The following is a 20094-nucleotide window of genomic DNA, read 5'->3' on the forward strand; positions in this document are numbered from 1 at the left end:
AAATATATGGTATTACACCTGGGGTGGGGCTGGGCAGTCCTTTCTACTGTCATAGTCATCCTTTCTACTATCATAGTCTAAAACAACAGAAAGAACAGGATGGGGCAATTGCATACCTGGGAACTTTTGACTTTGTCACCGTGCGATTACCATGGATTATCGGGGGGGGGGGGGGGGGGAACAGGGAGAGGGCAACTGCACAGTGGGACAGGATGCTCACAAATGTGCTCTTATAGTCCCCATATTGTTGCCCAACTACAAAAAAAGTTTATAATTGTCTCAGAGATCGGGGAACCCTGCATGACAATTCCAACATAGCGGGGATTACTATTATCGCCAAGCCAGGGCGTGATCCCTCAATTTGCTGATCTTACAGACCCATTTCTCTAATCAATATAGACCTTAAAATCTTAGCGAAGCGAAAATCCTAGCGAGCCGACTGAATAAATTCATTGCTCAGCTTATACATCAGGATGAAGCAGGATTTATTCCAGGACGCCTGGCGGGTGATAATGTGCGTAAATTAGTTAATCTTATATGGCAAGCCCATAGAGACAAATTGGACTACTAGCGGACCCGGCACGACCGGGTGTGATTACCATGCATTTGCATGGGGCGGCACACCCAGGGGAGGTGGCGAGCTGGTGGCAGCAGGAGAGGCTGCGGGGCCACTGGAAGCCAAAGAAGGGGAGAGAGGCTGAAAGCTATCGGTGCTCAAGCTGCCAGCAGCGGTCGGAGAGGCCTGTCTTCCATTTGCGTGTGTGTGTGCGCACCTGGGGGGAGCTCAGCAGGTTTGATAAAATGTGCTGTGCAGTTATTTTTGCTAACTATTGTTATTATTCAGAATGTTTCCAAGAAACAGCTTTAAAAATAGTAAAGACCTACTCTTTCCATCTGCACAAGATGTTTGACTATGAGGTAAAAAACTATATCAGAAAGCAGAGATTTATGTTCACAAGAAACTGTTTTTCTGGCACACGGCATTTGACACAAACACATTTGGCACAAAGGAGGCCATGCGTGAATGTGTGCAAGTGACTGACAGCATGTGTGTGTGTCAGAGCCTGTGTGTGTCTGAGAGCCTGTGTGTATGTGTATGTGTCTGTGTGAGAGCCTGTGTATGTTCATGTGCCTGTGAGAGCCCATGTGTCACATATAGGTTCTCACAGGTGTGCACACACATAATGTATCTGTGAGTGAGAAGTAGCCTGTGTATGTTAGAGAGAGGGAGTGTGTGAGAGTGACTGTTATTGTGTTTGTGTGTGAGAGAAAAGATAAAATTTGGACGTCCCTACCTCTCCCAATCCATGACAGTCTCAGGGTGGCTAGAATCAGAAAATCACAGGTATGGAGAGCAAGAGATTTTTTTTAAATCCTTATTGGTTTTAATTATTGGGTGTAATTTGATAATTCTGCTCTTTCAAAATATTTAATTTTTGGGGGTGGAATATAACATTTTTTAATTATTGGATTTTTTATTCATCAGATATTTTGAAATTTTCTTGGTGTGGGAAATTTTGTATATTCTATTAATTAACTGTTTGAAATATTCTTTTTATGAATATGATTTTACTTTTATGATTGTTTTATATTTCTTGATTTTATTATTTCAAGTTTTTATGAAGAATGATAATGTTTCTGTTTTTCCATTGTTGCTCTGCATATAGAGGCTGGCTTGATGTGGGTTCCAGTCCAGTTCTTCTCAGCACGTTTCTGTTTATACTTTCTGATTCCTTTATTCTTTATTTGGTCAGGGTCTCTCTGTGTTCTGCATACGTGACTGAGGTAAGGTATTTTGCTGGCATGTAATTTCAGTGTAAGGATCTATAGCAGCCTGGTTTCCTAATAAAAGTTTTATTAGTGTTCTAGGGCCTGGTGTAATATGTGCAGTGTTGCCTTTTCATAGATAAGGTTGTTTGGGTTGTTTTTGGTATGGTACCTATATTGTAATGGTACTTCTGTTTGTTCATGGCTTTCTGAGGGCCAGGCTCACACCCAATACGCATTACAAATGTCTAATTCCATAGGAGTTCCAAGTGTCTTTTTTGCAGAATTTTCTGGTAAGCATCACAGGATGAGTGTAAATATAATATGCATGTGTTATTTTTGCTTCAGCAGATTATACTTTTGAATGTTCATTTTCATGTAAAATTTATTATAAATGCATAATTTAATTGTGTGTGCCTGTAAAGGATGTGGGGGTGTGTGGGGTGGCATGTGCGCAAGGCTGTAAGGCTTGCCTAAGGTACCTAATACCCTTCCCTATCCATGGATTCTGGGGTGGGGGGTGCATGCCAATTTTTAAAATATTGATTGCAGGGTGGAGCTGGGCTTTATTTGATGGGCCTGGGACAGGCACTGAATGAATTGGGGGGGGGAGGGGGCACCAAGTAATTTTTCACACAGGGCAACAAAAAAGCTAGCACCAGCCCTGACTACTAGTCCATGATCCCTTGTGCTTTTAAGGAGGCTGCCTTGAACAGGGAAACATTACTGTCTTTGAGCTAGTCCTGTATATAGGATGGGGTAAGGGGTGTGGGCAGGGGGCTAGAACAATGTCTCCCTATATTAACCTTGCCCCCCCCTCCAAAAAAAAAAAAGGATTCAGTTCTGGCTGTACCTCTGATAGCACCCTTCACTCTCTCAAGAGGAGGGATGAGAAAAAGAAAAGAAATGGTGGAGAAAAGAAGTACAGTTTAGCATTACTGCAGGTCATCGTGGAGCCAGATTGGTTCCTGCAGGCTGCAACTCCCTAGGAAACAGTGTCCGTGCTGGAAGTCTGGTCATGGCAGGGTACTGTCTAGCAAAGCCATGCAGTCCTAGAAAGTAAGTTGTTTAGTTTTTGTAGCTCTCTAGATTATTACGGAGCTTGGTGATAAGGCATTGAGGGGGAAGGGGAGGGTTCTGGGCGTTGGATTGGGAATGGGCTCTTTTATAATCAATTTTTTTCATGGTTCAGCCAGTATTTCCTCTGGCAGCAGTTCTCTTAGCCCTTCTCTCACCACCCCACCCCTGCTTTCTTTCCTTAGCCCAGACCATGTATTAGTAATCCTCCCAGTCTCCCCAGGCACCTCAGAGCAGACCAAAGGCAGGAAACCTGTCTGTCCTACACTGCTGCTGCTGCTGCTTTCTAGTATCCCTGCAGCCCATTGGTCAGACATTCCATAGCCAGACAATAGGCTTCAGGGGAGGTGTGAGCAGTAGTAAAAAGACAGACCTGCTTCCTTCCTACTCTTTCCCGCAGCATGGTGCTCTCAGCTCCCACTTCTTAGGAATGCAGGAAACAGGGTTGGGAGTGCTCATACACCCGCAGCTCTGGCACCTATGTCTCACATAGTTGTGAAGGCTCATGGTGCTGTAGCCCAATATACTCTAGTTTCAATTCAGCTGGAAGCCTAAGAGTAGGGCCAAAAAATATAGGGGCTGATTTTTAAAGTTTTATGCGCGGGCGTAGATTTGTTTGCGCAACCCGACACGAACAAATCTACGCCCGATTTTATAACATGCGCGTGCTGCCGCGCACATGTATTAAAATCCAGGGTCGGTGTGCGCAAGGGGGTGCACATATGTGCACCTTGTGCGCGCGCTGAGCCCGAGGGGAACCCCGATGGCGTTCCCCGTCCTCCCCCCACCTTTGTTTACACCTGCCTGCCCGGCCCGGGGGCTGCTTGGGAGGCCTCAGCCGCGCCGCCCCTGACACCCCCCCCCCCCCCCCAAGCAAAGCCCCGGGACTTACGAGCGTCCCGGAGCTTTGCGCATGCCGGTGGCCTATGCAAGATAGGCGCCGGCGCGCAAGTCTCCTGCGTGCGTAAATCCGGCTGGATTTACGCACGCAGGGCTTTTAAAATTTACCCCATATTGTACAATTTTTTCTTAACCAATGAATTCAAGCATAATGGATGGCTTCATGCAGCTCAGCCAGCAGCACTTTTCCATCCATACAAATAACAGGCCTGTTTTCAGTAGAGATCATCAGGATTTTATTAACTGGTCATTGGGTCATAAGGAACTTCAATTGACATCAAGTTTTGTTTTACAGGAGAACACAACAAATAATGGTATAGTGTATTTTTTAAACACATAGTCCCTGATGTTTAGCACTACGAAGCTGGACAAATAGGGACTTATCTGACTAAGTGGCAGCTGCTGAATATCCAGCTATGTTCAACTGAATAAGTATTTATCTGGCTAAGTATAGAGTCAGATATCTTGGGGGGGGGGGGGGGGATGGCGAACAGTGGGTGGATAGGGGCAGGGCTACTGATCCGGTGACCTTAACCAGATAAGTGCTGATATTCGGACTAATCCTGTTAAATTAACCAAGTAAGTTAGACCTACACGATAGCTGGTATAAAGTTAGCCAGATATAACTTATCCAGCTAACTAGAATTTATCCAGGTATATTCAGCAGCGTAGTAATGCTGCTGAATATCCCTTCTAACTTAGCTGGATATAAATTATCTGGCTAACTTAGCCAGATATCTTTGAACATTGGGTCCATAAAGTAACAAAGCACACACAAGGGAAACACATTGCAATATATTGCCCCTACTAATCAAGCCACAGAAATGCAGCCTGCTAAAATATTAGGAAATGTTTCTTCATGAAGAGGGTGGTGAATGCCTGGAATCCTCTCCCAGAAGAGTTGGTGAAGATGAGAATAGTTAATGAATTCAAAAGGGCATGGGACAAACACTGCAGATCACTAAAGGCATAAAAAGAAAGGGATGGTGTAACATTTCTGCATGGGAGTGACCTGCACGCAGCGACAGTTACTACCATTAACAGAATGCATGGGGGTAACCTGCATGGAGTGGCTGTTACTAACATGGACAGATTGCTGAGCAGACTGGATGGGCCATCTGATCTTTATCTGCCATCATTATTTTACTACCTAATTTATTTCCCCATCCTGTTAGAACTAAATGTAAGTAGACTTAGGCAGGTTGGAGAACAACTCCATTTCTTTTTTTTTTTTTTTTTTTTTTTATTTAAATTTTTATTGTATATATGATATATTAACAGAGCAATGCTTTAAAAATGACAACAGTAGGTGTAATCATACATACAATTCAGACTTTTGTAAGTTGTACGCGAAAGTAAACAATCAATAAAACTTTTTAACACCAGCTATGCGTCTCTTTACTGATCTGTTCCATCCCCCCTATCCCCACACCACTCCATCGTTGTGACCCATAAAGTTCTTTGTTGAGCAAATGTCTAGATAGCCACCCGTACTATGGTATTCTCGGTAGATAATTGCCACTGCCTGTAGTTACGCCATATTCGTAAGAATGTCCCATATGTTTTGTGTATAAACGCCGTAATTTCAGCTAGGGTATATTTTTTTGTAGTTTGTCTTGTACTCCCCGAAGCGTGGGAAGGTGCTCTGCCCTCCACAATTGTGCAAGATGTAATCTAGCTGCAGTTAAAATGAAGGAGAGCAGGCGATTGTCATAACCACCCAGTATCCACGCCTCCTGCCCCAAAAGCGCTTGGCCCGGAGTCAATCGTATCGGCACCGAGAAAAGCTTCCCTAGCCACTCCTCAACTTCTCGCCAGTAATCGACAATCCTCGGACAGGTCCACCACATGTGCAAATAATCACCCCTAGAACAACTCCATTTCTAGTGTTCTTTCTCAAAGGACAAGCAGGATGGTAGTCCTCACATATGGGTGACATCATAGGATGGAGCCCAATCACGGAAAACTTCTGTCAAAGTTTCTAGAACTTTGACTGGCACCTACTAGGCAGGCCCAGCATGGCACTAACCCTGCTACCAGCAGGGGTCCCCCTTCAGTCTTCTTTTTTCCACGCAGGTTAAGGAGCTCTCAGTGTTTTCCTGACAGGAATTTTCCTCATGGAATTACTTCAAATTATTCTACCCCACAGGGGTCCCCCTCTCAAATTTTTACTTCCACAGTACTCTGGTAAGTCTCTTACCTGTTTTCAGTCTGTTCCCGTCGAATTTGGCCCTCTTGGCTTACCAGCCGTCGACTGCACCGCGGCTCAATTTTTTTCAATGACCATGGCGTCGGGGTTCCGTCGGTGCCCTGACTGCGCTCGTACCATGTCCATAACAGACCCCCATAAAGTCTGTGTAATGTGTCTCGGGTGTGAGCATGATGTCCTGACTTGCACCAAATGTGCCTTAATGACACCCAAAGGTTGCAAAGCCAGAATGGAGAAAATTGAATTTCTCTTCCGTTCTCAGACACCGACGCCGTCGATATCATCGGAACCGATGCCATCCACTTCACGCCAGCAGGCACCGGCTGGTGACCGTCCGGCATCGACTACCGCTCGGCCATTGACTATCTCTTCTCCCCCTCAGGACCGAAGGGATTGTAAGGAGAAGCATCAGCATCGACACTGAAAGCCTTGGACCATCGACCTCGCCATCGTCCGAGCCGCCATCGATGAAACCCCATCCAGAAAAGGCATCGTCCCTTTCTGTGACCGGGTCACCGAGGCAATCCTCACCCGGACGGGTAATGGGAGCTGCGACTCTGCCTCTAATGGTGGTCCTTCCGGCTATGCCTCTGCCTCCTTCTTCCCTTCCGGAGCCGGGGCTGGTTGCTCCAGGTCTCCATGAAGAACTGGACCAGATGGTTCAGGAAGCCATCGACAAAGTGATGCAGAAGTTTCAGGTTCCCCCGATTCCGGCACCGACCACGGAATCTATCACCGATCCCATTCCAACAGCTTTGGCACTGCTGCTTTCGAGAATGGAAGCACTGCTAGCCGCTTTTCCACCGACGGACCCCGGGTCACTGATGCCTCTGGTGCCCTCTCCTCTTCCTATCTCATCGGGAGGAGAAACACTGTTCCACCTCCCTCCATCGGGAGTTCTGCCGATGACTCAACCGTCGATGCCGGTGCGGCCTTCAATGATGCCGATCCGCCCATCGATGCCCTCGATGCCCGCATCGGTGCCTTCGATGCCTTTTTCGATGCCTCCAGTGGTTCCTTCGATTCCTTCAGAGCCTAGACCAGGACCTTCTGGAATACCTTTGTCCCATCCCTCTCAAGTTCCCAGAGGGACTGGTACTGAGCCATATGACACCTGGACCGATGATTCGTCTCCAGACACCAATGATTTGCCATCACCACCCTCTCCTACTGAAGGCAGGAAGCATTCTCCTCCAGAGGACTTATCCATCAATTTTGTGAGGGAAATGGCTGAGTTGGTTCCTTTCTAACTACAGACTGAGCAGGATGACAGACATCAAATGATGGAGCTGTTGCAATTTTTGGATGTTCCAAAGGACATTACCTCCATCCCTGTCCATCAAGTTTTTCTGGATCTTCTCAAAAAGAACTGGGAACATTCTGGCTCGGTAGCACCAGTCAACTGTAAAAGAAGATACCACATACTTAGTCCAGTCAGCTCCAGGGTTTCAGAGAACTCAACTGGATCATCAATCTGTAGTGGTAGAATCTGCCCAAAAGAAGGCACGGCGCTCAAAGCACCATTCCTCCTTCCCTCCAGGCAAAGAACAGAAATTCCTGGATGCCATTGGTAGGCGGGTCTTCCAAGGCTCAATGCTTATCTCTCGGATTGCATCCTACCAGCTTTACATGACCTAGCAAATACAGGACTATGCAGAGACATTACCTCAACAATTCCAAGAACAGCTGTAGGCCATAGTTCATAAAGGATTTGAAGCGGGGAAGCATGAAATAAGATCTTCTTATGACATCTTCAACACCGCTTCCAGGCTTTCTGGATCACTCAGAACGATGGGTGTCTATGCCACCCCCAATCTTCCGGCCTTGTCTCTGACTGCCTGGATGTTGAAAGGCTAATCCTTCAGCCACTTAACCTTTCGGAGCCAGTTTCCCGTGTCCTGATTGCTTCGCGAAAGCCTTCCATGAGAAAGTCTTATTCTTATAAATGGAACAGGTTTACGGCATGGTGTTCCTCAAGGTCACTTGATCCTTTTACCTGTTCTACAACGAAGTTTCTAGACTATCTCTGGCACTTGTCAGAATCAGGTCTAAAAACCTCTTCCATTAGAATGCATGTCAGTGCGGTAGCCGCCTTCCATAAAGGTGTTGGGGGGATGTACCCATTTCAGTTCAACCCCTTGTGACACGCTTTTTGAAGGGCTTACTCCATCTTAAATCTCCACTGAGCCCTCCAGCCCCTTCTTGGGACCTCAACCTGGTTTTGGGGCAGCTCATGAAGCCACCATTTGAGCCTCTCCAATCCTGTGATCTTCGATATCTCACATGGAAAGTGATTTTTCTTTTAGCAATCACATCTGCTCGCAGAGTTAGTGAATTACAGGCTCTAGTTACCTATCCGCCTTACACTAAACTTCTGCATGACTGGGTAGTACTCCGCACTCACCCTAAGTTTTTACCCAAGATAGTATCGGAGTTTCACATTAATCAATCCATTATACTACCTACCTTCTTTCCTAGGCCTCATTCTAATCCAGGAGAACAAGCTCTGCATACTCTGGACTGTAAACATGCTCTAGCATTCTATCTAGACCGTACAGCTGCCCACAGACAAAGTACTCAATTGTTTCTTTCTTTCCATTCTTCCAAATTGGGACAGCCTGTGGGTAAGTGGACTCTCTCCTCCTGGTTAGCGGACTGCATATCTTTTTGCTATCAGCAAGCAGGCATTCCACTTCAAGACCGTGTCAAGGCACACTCTGTCAGGGCCATGGCGACCTCAGTAGCACACCTACATTCGGTGCCGCTTATTGATATTTGTAAAGCTGCAACCTGGAGTTCACTCCATACCTTTACAACACATTAGTGCTTAGACAAAACTGGAAGACAAGATTCCATCTTCGGTCAGTCTGTCTTGCGTAACCTTTTTGCAACTTGAAGTACCAACACCCTTCCGCCTGCCCATTAGGGTTCAGGATGCCCTCTCCCAAATTCCTTCCCAGTCCTTGTGCTTATTGCACATCTTGGGTACATTTGGTGCATATCGCGGACATCCTCAGCTCGGTACTCACCCATATGTGAGGACTACCATCCTGCTTGTCCTGTGAGAAAGCAAAATGTTGCTTACCTGTAACAGGTATTCTCACAGGACAGCAGGATGTTAGTCCTCACGAAACCTGCCTGCCACCCTGCGGTGTTGAGTTCGTTGCGTTTTATTATTTTATTTTTGGCACTAACTTTAGCTTTTAAACAAGACTGAAGGGGGACCCCGGCTGGTAGCAGGGTTAGTACGATGCTGGGCATGCCCAGTAGGTGCAAGTCAAAGTTCTAGAAACTTTGATAGAAGTTTTCCATGATTGGGTTCCATCCTATGTCACCCATATGTGAGGACTAACATCCTGCTGTCCTGTGAGAACACCTGTTTACATTTTGCTTTATGCTTAAGAAAACAGGGAAGTTAATTAACACATCTTACCTGTTCAGAAAAACCTTATTTACAGATCGATACAGTAAGGCCGCGGTAGAAAACAGTGCGGCAGTGTCAGGCGCACCCTTCCTCCCCGCACGCACAGTCCTCTAGACCTAGCGCCTGATACTCTCTTCTAATCGCATGCAAATGCATGCTGAGGCTGTGAAGCGTTAGGGAAGGGTTATGCCCGCGCAACCCATTTTACTGTATAGGCGCTTAATACAGCGCCTATACAGTAACCTGGGTGCGCTGGTACCTGTCATTTCAAATGACATTTGAAATGACAGGCACCGGGAGGAGGGAGGCGGGAGGCGGCGAAGCGACTTACTTCCTGCCTTTGGTTTTTTTGCTTTGCCGCTGTGTCTCACCTCCTCCCGGAGCAGGGCACGAAAGCAGTCTTGCTCCGGGAGGAGGTGAGACACAGCGGCAAGCAAAAAAAAACCAAAGGAAAAAAAAAAACTTTTCTGAGCCATCAGCAGCGGCGGCGGGATCCGGGGGTGGGGGGGGGGGTATGTGTTCGATCGGGCAAATAGGCAGGTAGGCGACAGCGGCGGCGGCGCAGCAAAAAAAACCAAAGCGACAAAAGTAACTTACTTTTCCGCGGCAGCGGGGCAGCGGGAGCGGGATCGGGGGGGGGGGGGGGGGTAGGCGGCGTGTTCGATCTGAGCCATCAGTAGCTCCCCCGACGAAGATGGCTGCCTGCACGGGGGAAAGCGTGCAATTGGCCGCTGAAGACGTGACGTCACGACGTTTGGCTTCACGGGGTGTGACGTCACGTCCTCAGTGGCCAATTGCACGCTTTCCCCCGTGCAGGCGGCCATCTTTGTCTTCGTCGGGGGAGCTACTGATGGCTACTGATGGCTCAGAAAAGTTTTTTTTTTCCCACCTACCCGCCCGCCCGATCGAACACGCCGCCAATCCCGCTCCCGCTGCCCCGGAAAAGTAAGTTACTTTTGTCGCTTTGGTTTTTTTTGCTCCGCCGCCGCTGTCGCCTACCTGCCTACTCGCCCGATCGAACACGTACCCACCCCCCCCCCCCCCCCCCCCGGATCCCGCCGCCGCTGCTGATGGCTCAGAAAAGTTGTTTTTTTTTCACCTACCCGCCCGCCCGATCGAACACGCCGCTGCTACTGATGGCTCACGCCGCCGCTGTCGCCTACCTGCCTACTCGCCCGATCGAACACGTACCCACCCCCCCCCCCCGGATCCCGCCGCCGCTGCTGATGGCTCAGAAAAGTTTGGGTTTTTTTTCCACCTACCCGCCCCCCGATCCCGCTGCCCCTGCCCCCTCGCTGCCTACCCTATGTTCTTTAAATTATGTGGATCAGTTACAGTGCAGATAAGTGTGGGATTGGGGAGAGGTCCCCCAGAAAATTAAAGAACCCCCCCAGTGTTTAAAAAATTATAACAATTCTTAAAAGTAAAACCTCTCTTTTCCCGTTCCCTTTCCCGTGCGATTTTGGCACTACACTACACCAACACCTACTAGGGGGAGGCGGTAAACTAACACGTTAAGGCCGCGGCAAAACAGCAGGTTACTGAGGAGATAGTATCAGCGCCCGTTACAGTATCGGAGGGGAATAGCTAATTCCTTCATTATACAGCTTTTTCGTTCATTTACATGCTGCGTGCGGAAAGGGTTATGTGTCTATTTTAGGAAGCGCTAAGGACGCGTGAAACTGGAGACTGTATCGCTGGATGGCCTTACTCGTCTGTATTGTGCGCTCCCAGCACGTTACAGACGGGCAATCTTTAACTGCACGTTACTGTATCGACCTGTTAATGAGCTTTGACCCAGGCAGCTTGAAGGGAGAGAGAAAGAGGTGATAAGCACTGGGAAGTGGGGGATGGGAGGGGGGATTCCCAAACCAATTACTTATACTCAGAATTGACTTAAAACATCAAAATAATATGGTGCTTCTATCATTAGTCTTCATATTGTGAAACAGAACTGTACAAAAAGAGCAGACTTCTGATTGTTCATGGAAACAAATCATTAACAATAACCTAACAACCCTGCCATTTACATGTTGGAAGGGTCCGGGAATCCTCACCAATCATGCAAATACAAAAGCCAGAACTAAAGTGAACCCAACAAAAATTCACTCAGAAACAAGGAAAAATTCCAGCAGAATTAAATTAATAGGAGAAATATTGCTCATATACCTACTACCCAAGCTTTTACTATTAGGGACTTGGTAAAGATTTTCTATATTTCACAAGATGCAGTCCTATAAATTTCTGATTTTTATTTCAAGTGCTCTAGGTATCGGTGATAATCAACAGAGAACACCATTAAATAGTGGATTTATTTGGGAGTTCCTAGGAGAAGAAAATGTGTGGACAGAATACAGAAGAGAGGTAGGACTTAACATACCATGCAGTCAAAAATTGACTGACGTTCACCACAACCTAATTTATGTCTTAAGTAAAACAAATTTGTTGAGTATTCACATGTGGAGTATCCTCTCTCTCAGTTATTTTTAGTTAATTTTCATCTGGATTAGCATGTAGTGAGAGCTGAAAGGTAATCAAAAGAAGGTTGGATTTGATGGAACTGTGGTCTTCCTGAAACTATCTAATTATACACTAATACTTAGACACTACTGTAAACTTCTTTCAGTTGTTCAGTATATGCAGATACAAAAAGATATGTAAACTCTGGTCAAATAACCGGGGAAAGAACTGACAACACCTACCAAGACTTTATGATTAAGGACTAACATCCTTTTTTCCTCCATATCATAACAAGAAGTAATTATGTGATGTGATTATTAAAGCAGTTAGTGAAAATTCCCATCTCCTATCCCTATCCAGGATGAATGCCTCTGGTACTTGATAAGGACAGAAGCATAATTTAATCGTCCATTTTTAGTTTGCTATCCAAAGTGAAGAAGTCTTATGAGATAGTCATGACTGCATCCCCTGCCCTCTCCATTGCTTTTGTGGTTAGTATCCTATCCACACCAAGCTTTTAAGACATGCTAGAGGTCCAAGGGGATCTTGCCAAGGGTTTGGATAAGTTCCTGGAAGAAAAGTCCATAAGACATTGTTATCCAGATAAACTAAAGAAAACTATTGCTGTTCCTGGGAGTGAGTAACAGGAATTAATTCTTGTTATGGGATCTGCCTGGAACTCGTGACCTGGATCGGCCACTGTCAGAGCCAGGATGCTGGGCTCAATGGACTTTGGGCTGACTTACCTTGAAAATTCTACTTGCATTCCAGAAACTAGGTTTCATTAGTTGTAGGTGGAACTTCTTGTTAAAATTTTTAATACTGCACAACTTCCTTCAACAAAATGGTATTACTAGGTTTCAGTAGCTGAACAATTAACACTTACTTTTACTTCAGGATGAGTTTTCACTTTGTCTTTTTTTTTTCCTGCAGCTGAGTTGTTCAGTTACCTGTGACGATATAGAACAGAGGTATCAGAATGACCCTCAGGGTTCAATGACCTTTAGTGCTGGATCCTTCACATATAATCTAGACTTTTCAGGTACAATTTATTAATATCAGTCTTTGCTCTTTTATGAATGACTACTTGACAAATATTCAACCAAGATGAGTTTGACTTCATATAGTCTATGCATAGCAAACTCAGTGTTCCTGACGCAGCAACACTCTGTATTCTAGGGAAAATCTCTGTGGAGCAGGCCTCAACTATTATTAAAAGTAGAATATCTGAGTGCATTTCTCTTAGCTGATAGATCATACTAGATTATTTCCACAGAGCGCTGCATTTTCATTATCTAAATCCATGTTCATAATTATATAGCTAGAATAAAAGAACTGACTAAATTACAGCAACAACTCCAAACCTCAAAATAAAACCATAAATACAGAACTTACAAAATTTCCAATGAAAAAGAGACCTTCATACTCAATTATTTGGGCCAAGCAGACATTCACTAATTTTTGGTTTTAACAATATTGAGTAAATCTTCAAACTACTTAGGTGTAAAAAGCCCAATAATGTTTTAATCATTGGCCTCTTATTTGAAAAGAAAACATTTTTTGTAGATTTATCAACATTTGCAGTTTAAAAATTTCAATAGTAAGTCATTGACACTTATCTTTAGTAGTGTCTCATTTGAATTCTTTTTTAATAACTTTTATGCCAATGTTGTAAAGCCCAAGCCCGACATGTGTTTCGAAAAATCTTCCTTCTTCAAGGGCTAATAAGGCATTTGGTATAAAAACAAATTTGCTTACCGTAAACAGTGTTTTCCATACATAGCAGGATGAATTAGCCATGTTCTCTGGGATGGCACCTGGACTGGCCTGTCGCAGAATTCTCTTAAAGAATACAGAAGTTTGTGGACAGCTTAAGTTTGGCGCAATACTGCTTCTCCCACTGCCACATCTGATTGAGTCTGCTGTTTAAGACAGTAGTGTGATGTAAAGGTGTGCAAAGAGGACCATGTGGCTGCTCTGCAGATATCTAAAATTAGTACATCTTTCAGGTGAGCAATGGAAGTTGCTCTGGCTCGGATTTCATGTGCCTTCACACCATCTGGGAGCTTATCATTAGCAGTCGAGTAACAGAAGTTAATACACTGAATAACCAAGTTGCTAACTTTCACTTAGAGACTGGCAAACCTAGCGCATTCGGGTTAAAAGAAAGAAACAGTTGTGAACTACGTTTCGGAGACTGAATCCTTTGAATATAATAAGCCAAAGCCCTTTTTCAGTCCAAGGTGTGAAGGTTTTTTTTCTCTCTCCGTAGCATGTGGCTTTAGGAAAAAAGTGTGTAAGGTGTTTGGTTCAAATGAAACACTGAGACTATTTTAGGGAGAAACTCTGGGTTGGTTCATAAGGTGACCTTATCATGGTAAAACTGTAGGTATGGAGAGTAGTGAACTAAGGTTTGTAACTCACTGACACTTGGTGCTAATATGATGGAAAGTAATATTTCTAGTAGCCATGTCAGAAATTTCTTTGAGGTGGAGTGTAACGGTTCAAATGGTGGGTGAATGAGTTATTCAAAACAATGTTAATGTCCCAAGGAAATACTGGTTTTGTGACTGGAGGGCAAAGTCTTTTTGGTCCACTCATGAAACGAGATACTAACTGATGTGTAGGTATAGCTTTTCCATTCAAGGAAAGGTGGTATGCCTCTATAGCACTCAAGTGTACTTGAATGGATGATACCGCTAGTCCAGTGGAAAAGAATAAGTGGAAATATTGAATAATTTGTTGTGGAGAGCTATGAAGCAGATCTGTCATTGTAGTATTACACCAGCTGGAGTATCTGCTCCATTTTCCTGCATAAATTTTCTGCGTAGATGGTTTTCTAGCGGAAATAAGAATATGTTCAATATCTGTTAGAAGAGAGAGATGACTTAAGGCCTTCCTTTCAATCTCAGATGCAGAGAGGAATGTAGGGGGTGAAGTAATATGCCTCCTTCCTGTGATATATGATCCTCTCTGTTTCCTCATTGTATTGGCGTTTCAATTGTCATATGTACGAGGTAGGCATACCATGGTTATCTGGGCCACACTGATGCAATGAGAATGAGATCTGATTTGTCTGCTATTTATTTTTGGACTACCCTTCCCAACATAGGTATCGGTGGATAAGCATATAACAGGTTCTCTGTCCACGGAAGTAGGAATGCATCTTGAGCTATTCTGCGAGTCCTGGGTAGATGGAGCAGAAACGTGGTAATTTTGTGTTGACTTCCATTGCGAAGAGTTCTATATAGGGCATTCCCCATTTCCTGAATAGATTGTTTGCTACTTTTTGGTTCAATTCCCAGAAGATATGTTGCTTGCAGCTGGATGAAATGGTTCAGTGTTCATTCTAGTGTCATCACTGCTTCCCTGCAAAGAGTCTGCGAACCTGACCCTCCTTCTTTGTTTATGTAAAACATGGCTACTTGGTTGTCCATGTAGACTATTACTCTCTTCCCAGTCAGGATATGAGTGAAGGTGTGGATTGTATTCCTTAGGGGCCTCAACTCCAATGGGTTTATCTGCAGGTGTTTTTCCTGCGGTGACCAAATACCTTGAGTTTTTAGGTGCAGTTTGTGTGCATCCTAGCCATGAGTGGATGCATCTATTGTCTAGTGATTTGATATTCTTGTGATCAAAACAGTGCCCCCATCTGCAGAATTCTGGTTGAGAGCCACCAATCTTTATCCAAGGTCATATAGGGAATCAGGATAACTTGATGGGACATCGGCTGATTTTGTTGAGACCACTGAGCTTTTAGTCCCCATTGAAGTCGACGCATGTGAAGACATGTGTATCATACCACAAATATGGCTGCTGCCATGTGACCCAACACTTTTAGAATTTGTCGAGCTGAGGCAGTAGAATAAGTCTTTAATGTAGAGGCCAGTTCCTGAAAGGTCTGGACTCGTTCCAGTGGAAGGAAGTCTCTGCAGAGCTTGTTGTGTATTAATGCTCCAAAGAACTGGATGATTTGGGTAGGAACTTGATGTGACTTTTCGTAGTTGATTATGAATCCATGTTTGTCCAAGCAGATTAAGGTCTGCTGTAGGTATGAAAGAAGTCTTTTTGGAGTTGAGGAGACAAGGAGCCAGTTGTCCAGATAGGGAAATCTTGATGCCTTGACTGCGAAGATGGGCCATAGCCACTGCTAGACATTTTGTGAAATCCCTGGGTGCTCAGGATAGGCCAAATGGAAGTACCTTGTATTGATGATGTATTTTGTTCACTTCAAAATGAAGGTACTTGTGCAAGGTTGGGTGCATTAGAATGTGGGCATATGCATCTTTAAGATTCAAGGAGCACATCCAATTGTTGGGATGCAGAAATGGAAGAATGTTTTTGAGATGTCATCTTTAACTTCTCTTTCTGAATAAACCTGTTCAAAAGCTCGTAGGTCTAATATAGGTCTGAGACCCCCTCCTTTCTTGAGTTTGAGTATTGGGAGTAAAAGCCATGGTTGTGTTGCCAGCAAGGCAGCTGTTGAATGGCAGTTTGGTCTACAAGTGATTGTACTTTCTTTTGAAATAGATCCATGTTTATGTGATCTTTTTGTGGAAAAACTAGATGGGGTAGGCGTGGGGGTTACACGGAAGTTCAGTTGATATCCATTCTTCACAATACTAAGGACCCAATGGTCTGATGTTATGGAGGACCATTCCTGGTAGGATGAGAATATTCTTCTACCTACTGCTGGTGTTGGCTGTGGCACTGATTCGCTCAAAACGTTTGTTGAAGCTTCTGGCTCAGGCCTTGTGCCTGCATTTGCTGGCGCAGTGTTCTTTGGCAATTTCTTGATTGAGGTGGTTGAGATTATTGTCTCTGAGATTGGTAAACAGTTGTGAAACAAGGTGTGAATGGTCTATATTGATGACATTGGTAAAATGGTTGTTTCTATGGGTAATAACGTTTGGAGGGATAATGCTCTGTTGGTAATGTGAGTGATGAGACTGCTACACTTTGTTCTTTTAATTGTGAGACTGTCTCTTTCAACCTGTTGCCAAACAGGTTGTCTCCTTTGCAAGGGAGGTCGGCAAGTTTTTTTCATGAACATCTCGTATGGCACTTGCTCTAAGCCATGCAATTCTGTGTACTGCTATAGACGTTGATGACATTCTCGCAGAGGTGTTAAGGCCTCATAAACCATTCTTATCAGATGGTGTAAACCTTCCTTTAATTTGAGCTTGGTTGGAGCATTAGTACTGGAGGGACTTCCCAGTTTCCATCCCTGTAAGCATTCAAATAAGTATTGAGTAATGTAGAATTGATGCTGTTGTATTCTTGAATTCAGCATAGCACCTTGAAACATCTTTTTCCCAAAGTTGTCCAGATATTTAGTGTCTTTACCTGGGAGTGTATTTGAGTACAGCCTTGTTTTCTTTGCTTTTTTCATTGCTGACTCAACAACAATCAAAGCATGCGGTAGTTGCACTGATCCATAATGGGTGGACTTTTGTAAATTTTAGATCTGTTTTTCTAGAGATGGTAGGGATAGAAAACGGAGACGCCCAGGCTTTGTCCAGTAAGCCCTCCAGTACTGTGTAAGGGAGTAGTGCCATGGGTTCTGAAGGTACGTCAAATATTTTCAATATTCTGTGAACCTCCGACCTTGAATCTGGTATCTTTTTTTTTTATTTCAAGTTTGAGGAAAGAGCCCACCTTCTCTATAAATTTAGAGTATGTCAAGACTTCAGGAGGTGAAGATGGTTTAGATGGTCCTTCTGGTGGATCTGAAGGGATTCCTGTTGATGATCCCGGAGATGTTGGTGGGGAGGAGGGGAGGCTGGGACATTTAAATCCTGTTCCGAATCCACCGGGCTGAGATCCTGATCCATGGATCCTTCTGTCTGTTCATCTCCCGGAGGGAAAATAGTAAATATCTTATGGATATGTTATCCTCAGGTTCACGTGAAGAATCCTTCCTGTGGGGGGGATTCTGGTAATGATGCAAAGACATTTTTAAGAATATCAGATATTTGAGTCATTGCTTGTAAAGCTGCAGACCTCCCCTTGGGGCAAGATGTTTGGCTAGTATGGGATGAAATCTTCTTTGGAAGAGCTGCCTGTAGGATGGTGGAGTCCGGCTGTCTTTGTGACCCATTCGGCCCTGGGGTTCTCGGTGGGATTTGTGCATTTTTACAAGAGGTTCCTACAACTGGGGTTGTTCTCTTTTACGCTTTGATACTTGTGATGGGCCAGAGTATACCGCGGCTTTTGATGAAGAGAGAATTGTTAGAAAGTCGGACTACGTCTGCGGCAGAATTGCCCTCCAATTCTTCTTGCATAAACATTGTTTGTGGATCTGGCCGCCATTGTGCTTGGTTACTTCCTGTGGGAAGGTCCTTGGGATTATGCTGCTTCGATTCAGTCTAAAAGATTCCTTTCGTAGATACGTGAATTGGAGGATCTTTCATTAGTAGTGCATCATGCATTGATTGATGCATTGCGTCTTTCTTTGAGCGTCGATGCAGTTCTTGCTTCGAGTGCTTTTTTGCTTTGTGTGTCGACAGATAGGATGCTACATGCATCAAATGTGATGGATCCTGCGTCAGATGACTCAACTCAGCGCGACAAGGCACATTGTGTGTCAAATGACTGGGCTGATTCAACCGGTTAGACGCGTCGTGCATCAGATGACTGGTCTGCTTTGATTGGTTGGATGCTTCATGTAATGGGTGCACTGACAGACTCTGAGTTGCATACTCTTCCCGGTCTTTGCCATGACTCGTTGCCTCCGACACTGCTCACAAGGGTTGTTGTTTTTTTTTTTTAGAGGTATCTGGGTCTTTTGAGCTTTTATTGCCAGAGCCCTTTGCATTCTTTGTAGCTTTCTCGGAACACTTCATTTTTGGCTGAGGTTCCAATGAAGAAGATCTTCTAGTTGTGGTAGATTTTTTTCTTTCCTACTGACAGCAACTGCGTCGATCTGTGGGTCTGGGCATATGACCCAGATGGGTCACCCCTTAATTTCTTTATCTTTTCTGCCCTCTGCCTTTGGATCCGGCAGGATGTCTGGTCATGATCCATTCCTAAGCAAATGAAGCAATGTTGACAGACATAATTTTGCCACATTGGCAGAATTTAAATCCGGCTATTCTTGGAGGCATATTAGCACTTAAAAGTGCTTTTTGGGGTACACTAAAGAGTGTAGAAAGAAGCTGAAGAGAAAACTTTAGGCACAAGAGAAGAGGAGTGCGACTGTGAGCTGCCACAGAGAAACGAAAACTGAACAGGGGAGGGGAATTACGTGGGAACAGCCGCACAAGTGCACAGAGCACAGCTCTGTATTCTTTGAGAGGATTCTGTGTCGGGCCGTCCAGGAGGACGTCCCAGCGAGCATGGATAATTCAGCCTGCTTATCTATGGGAAAAAGATTTTATCTGGAATAAAAAGGCTTGACAATATATAACAAAGCACACATTATAAAAATTTCTTTAGAAACACAAGAACATGTGTGTCAGGGTCCAAGCATTTATAAACTTTTATCCCCTTCACTAATAGAGCGGTGAAAACTGCGTTTTGTGCTGGAATCTGCCATTTTAGAATAACATTTTGTATCCTTAAAAAGGACCAATAGAAAATAGGGGTATGTTCAAAGTGACCAATCATAATAAAGAACCATAATATGGTTTTTTGGACTATTGAATCTATATTTCTGGAATCTCAAAAGTCACTTCGTATTCCCTCTATTTTTCTTTTAAATATTGTGGAGTTGGTGTTCAGAGGAAAAAACTTTTTCAAATTTAATGGGGAGTTTTTTGTTCAGACACATGGGATTGCCATGGGATTATCTGTGGCACCATCTATAACCAATAGGGGTGTGAATCGTGTGATCGATCGTCTTAACGATCGATTTTGGCTGGGGGGGGAGGGAAATCTGATCGTCGTGTTTTGTTTTTTTTTAAAATCGTTAAAAATCGTAAATCGGGGGAGGGCGGGAAAACCGGCACACCAAAAAAACCCTAAAACCCACCCCGAACCTTTAAAACAAATCCCCCACCCTCCCGAACCCCCCCAAAATGTTTTAAATTACCTGGGGTCCAGTGGGGGGGGGGGGGGTGTCCCGGCGCGATCTCCCGCTCTCTGGCCACGGCTGCGATAAGAGAAATGGCGCCGGTGGCCCTTTGCCCTTATCATGTGACAGGGCAAAGGTAGCGCCGGCGCCATTTTGGTTCCTGGCTCCCGACGTCACGCGTGCAGGAGATCGCCCCCGGACCCCCAGGGACTTTTGGCCAGCTTGGGGGGGCCTCCTGACCCC

At 44.7% G+C, this 20094-nt stretch overlaps 1 protein-coding gene across 1 annotated transcript in view; it reads left to right on the forward strand.

The window, feature by feature from the left end:
• LOC115090527 overlaps positions 1-20094 on the forward strand; it is a 98335-nt gene that overhangs the window by 75156 nt on the left and 3085 nt on the right. Inside the window, exons 14-15 of the mRNA XM_029599732.1 lie at positions 11639-11741; positions 12771-12879. Of these exons, the coding sequence (XP_029455592.1) occupies positions 11639-11741; positions 12771-12879 (212 nt within the window). The remainder of the gene's footprint in view (positions 1-11638; positions 11742-12770; positions 12880-20094) is intronic.

Source organism: Rhinatrema bivittatum, chromosome 4 (assembly GCF_901001135.1).
Source record: "Rhinatrema bivittatum chromosome 4, aRhiBiv1.1, whole genome shotgun sequence".
Classification (NCBI taxonomy): Eukaryota; Metazoa; Chordata; class Amphibia; order Gymnophiona; family Rhinatrematidae; genus Rhinatrema; species Rhinatrema bivittatum.